This window comes from Toxorhynchites rutilus, chromosome 1 (genome assembly GCF_029784135.1).
Source record: "Toxorhynchites rutilus septentrionalis strain SRP chromosome 1, ASM2978413v1, whole genome shotgun sequence".
NCBI lineage: Eukaryota > Metazoa > Arthropoda > Insecta > Diptera > Culicidae > Toxorhynchites > Toxorhynchites rutilus.
The window spans coordinates 199,580,673-199,584,136 of record NC_073744.1 but is presented as its reverse complement, the minus strand read 5'-3'; the positions used below and the strand labels follow the sequence as shown (position 1 = coordinate 199,584,136).

The 3,464-nt window shown below is 46.0% G+C and overlaps 2 protein-coding genes across 2 annotated transcripts; both read right to left on the bottom strand.

Annotated features, from left to right (window-relative positions):
* Window positions 1-251: 251 nt before the first annotated feature.
* LOC129761694 (uncharacterized) lies at window positions 252-1,547 on the bottom strand. Its single transcript, XM_055759427.1, has one exon. It carries the CDS (start codon window positions 1,545-1,547, stop codon window positions 252-254), a length of 1,296 nt encoding a protein of 431 aa, XP_055615402.1.
* Window positions 1,548-2,132: 585 nt separating this feature from the next.
* On the bottom strand, window positions 2,133-3,236 carry LOC129761693 (uncharacterized). Its single transcript, XM_055759426.1, has one exon. The coding sequence runs from the start codon at window positions 3,234-3,236 to the stop codon at window positions 2,133-2,135; it is 1,104 nt and encodes a 367-aa protein (XP_055615401.1).
* Window positions 3,237-3,464: the final 228 nt, after the last annotated feature.

Genomic DNA, 3,464 nt, shown 5'->3' with positions numbered 1-3,464 from the left:
CCGAACGAGATCGAGACGAAAGACGATGCTGATGCTTCGAGATCTTTATTGACACTGATTGTAATTACATCTGTGTGGTGACCAGCCGATTTAATCAATAGACATGAAATATTTTGTTCTGATGGCATATCTGTCTTATGTATTCGATAGGGTTCAACAACAAATTAATTGGCTTTAAATTGTATTTTACATGCCGGCCACCTTGAAAGTCATTTCAACATTATTCATTTTATAATTCAAATATATTTTTTTTATACGGTTTGTGCTGGAGGTTCGGTCGTTGATTGTGGACGCTCGGCTACGGTGACAGCATCCACTTCCACTGGTAGTCGACAGATTTTGGTTATCGGACGCTTTATTAATTTTCCGCTGGGTATCCTGAGGGTGGCAACCCGTACGAGTCCACCCTCTCCTGGGTGAACATCCGTAACCCTCCCCATGGACCATTTCCCTATTGGTTGATTATCATCCCGTATAAGCACGATTGATCCAATGAGGAGGTTTTGGTTGACTGTTGTCCACCTGTAGCGAGTCTGCAACGTGGACAAGTATTCGTCCTGCCAACGTCTCCAAAAGTGCTGAGTTAAAAGCTGCATCTTCTGCCACATATCAAGCCGAGACGTCGGTATCTCCGAGAGGTCAGGTTCTGGTAATGTCAGAATCGGACGGCCAATCAAAAAATGACCTGGCGTTAAGGCCTGTAGTTCGCTTGGGTCAGACGAGAGGGGAGTTATTGGCCGAGAGTTTAAAACGCCTTCGATTTGAGCCAACACTGTGGAAACGGCTTCAGCTGAGAGTAGACTATTCCCCACTATTCTGCGGAGGTGGTGTTTGAAAGACTTCACGCACGCCTCCCACAGGCCACCGAACGTTGGGGCATGTGGCGGGATGAAGTGAAACTCGATCTTGAGTGTGCTGGCTTCGTTGTGTACTGCTTCCTTGTGTTTCTGTGAAAGAAACTGTTGGCGTAGCTCTTTTAGCTCACGTTGCGCTGCTGTGAAATTAGTGGCGTTATCACAGTACACGGTAGTTGGCACCCCGCGTCGGGCTATGAACCGGCGAAGTGCGGCGATGATAGCAGCTGAAGTTAAGTCGGTTACTAGTTCGAGATGTGATGCCTTCACCACCAGGCAAACAAACACCGCTACGTAAGCCTTAATAGGTGCTCCTTTCCGTGTGTTTTGTCGTAGGTAAATGGGTCCGGCGTAATCTATTCCTACAAACTGGAATGGATATGCTGGTGAAACTCTTTCCGGTGGGAGTTGACCCATAAGTTGCTCAATGGTTCGAGGCTTTGCCTTCGCACATGTCACGCAATTGTGGACGGTCTTTCTGGCCAGATTTCGACCTCCTAACGGCCAAAATTCGTGACGAATGGTCGACAGGAGCAGTTGTGATCCTCCGTGCAGCGTTTGTTGATGTATTGTGTCTGCAATTAAAGAAGTTAACGGATTTTTATCCGGTAACACGAAAGGAAACTTCCTGTCAGGCGAAATCTTGGCAAAATGTAACCGGCCACCAACTTGAATGAGGCCATTCTGTAGCATGGGGTGGAGGTAACGTAGACGCGATGAACGAGATACAGATCTTCCCGCAGCGAGAGCGCTTATTTCTGCAGGAAAATGCTGTTTCTGGACTAGTCGTATCAGTGACAATAATGTTTGTCTTATTTCTAGCTTCGTGAGTGGACCCAGACGACGTACATTGCCAGAACCACTGTTGTGTGCAAAACGACGACAGAGAGATGCTATGCGGAGTAATTTTGTCAATGAGGAATATTGTTCAATTAACTCAGACGGTGAACACGATGAATGGAGTGATATTTTGCGAGATTCCAAAAATTGATCTGCAACTTGCTGGGAAGGACGAATGTTATCAGGCCAAGGGTGGTTGGTTGTAGCTAACCATTCCGGCCCATTCCACCACAACGAGCTGTCCATTAGATCCTTTGAGATCATCCCTCTCGAAAGCAGATCGGCGGGATTTTCCAAACTGGGAACGTGTCTCCAAACTACATTGGGTGTAAGTCGTTGTATTTCGGCGACTCTGTTCGCGACAAAGGTCTGCCAAGTTGACGGTGTCGCCGCTAGCCAGTGTAAGACTATAGTAGAGTCGGTCCACAGAAATATCTCTTAGACGCGACCAATGCTATCCAAAACGGTATTGGTTAGTTGCGAAAGCAAAAGAGCTGCGCACAGCTCTAGTCGAGCGATCGACTTCACTTCTAGGGGAGCGACACGAGATTTGGTGGCGATCAGGCGAACAGTACAATATTCGTCAGGAGCAATAGATCGTACGTATATGCATGCTCCGTAGGCCTGCATGGAAGCATCGCAGAATCCGTGCATCTGCAATGCACTATTTTTGCAGAGGGACAATACAAATCGTGGAATGCGTATGTTTCTGATTTGGGCTACTTGTACTTGATATTCTTCCCACATTTGACGAATGACAGGGGGCAAGGTACTGTCCCATGGAATTTGTTCCTTCCATACGAGCTGCATTGTGATTTTTGCAGTCACAACGAGAGGACCCAACAATCCAAGTGAGTCAAATAGACTCGACATCCGCGACAACATAATTCGTTTTGTATATCTTTCAATAGGTGACCAATCAGGAACATTATAACTGATAAAGTCTGATGCTGGTTCCCACAGCAATCCCAAGGTTTTGATTGAGGAACCAGATTCAAACTCGAGAATGGTTTTTGACTCCCTCAGATGCTCTGGGATCATGTTGAGGACATCCTGGGAGTTTGACGAAAATTTACGTAGCTGAAATCCAGCCGAGTCTAACATGGAAACGAGTTGCGAGCATGTTTCTTTCAGCTTGTTGAGATCTTCGCAGCCAGTAAGAAGATCGTCCATGTAAAAATTGGTGCCATAAGTAACCGTCTGTAACTGGAATATTTTGAGCGTTGTGTTTTTATCATCTCGCCAATAAATCCGCTGTAGTGGCTGATCGGTAGGATGTACCATTATTTGGCGGTACATTTTGGCGATATCGGCGGTTACCACGTACGCATGCATGCGGAATCGCATTACTAGAGCGATGAGCGATTGTTGTATTGTGGGTCCGGTCAATAACACATCGTTGAGCGACAGTCCGGATTGCGATTTGCATGACGCGTCGAAAACAGTACGAAGCTTCGTCGTCGAACTTTCGGGGCGTAACACCGCGTGGTGGGGTAAAAAATATTGAGGCGACTGATCATTTTCCGCCGATATTTCCCGCATGTGGCCCATCGATATATATTCATGAATGAACTCGTGATACATGGTTTTGAGTTCAAGATTTGCTTCCAATTTGTGCAAGGTGCAAGTGCAAGGAAACGACGTTGAGCGTTATACTTATTGTCCCGCAACTGGGAAATTAATTCGAGTCTTTTCGGTAACTTGACAACATATCTTCCGCGATCGTCACGGGTTGTATTTTTTTTTTTTTTTTAATTCGTTTATTTTTAC

Coding starts and splice junctions, on each gene's coding strand:
- LOC129761694 (XM_055759427.1), bottom strand. CDS start 1,547: ATGCTACAGAATGGCCTCATTCAAGTTGGTGGCCGGTTACATTTTGCC.
- LOC129761693 (XM_055759426.1), bottom strand. CDS start 3,236: ATGCGGGAAATATCGGCGGAAAATGATCAGTCGCCTCAATATTTTTTA.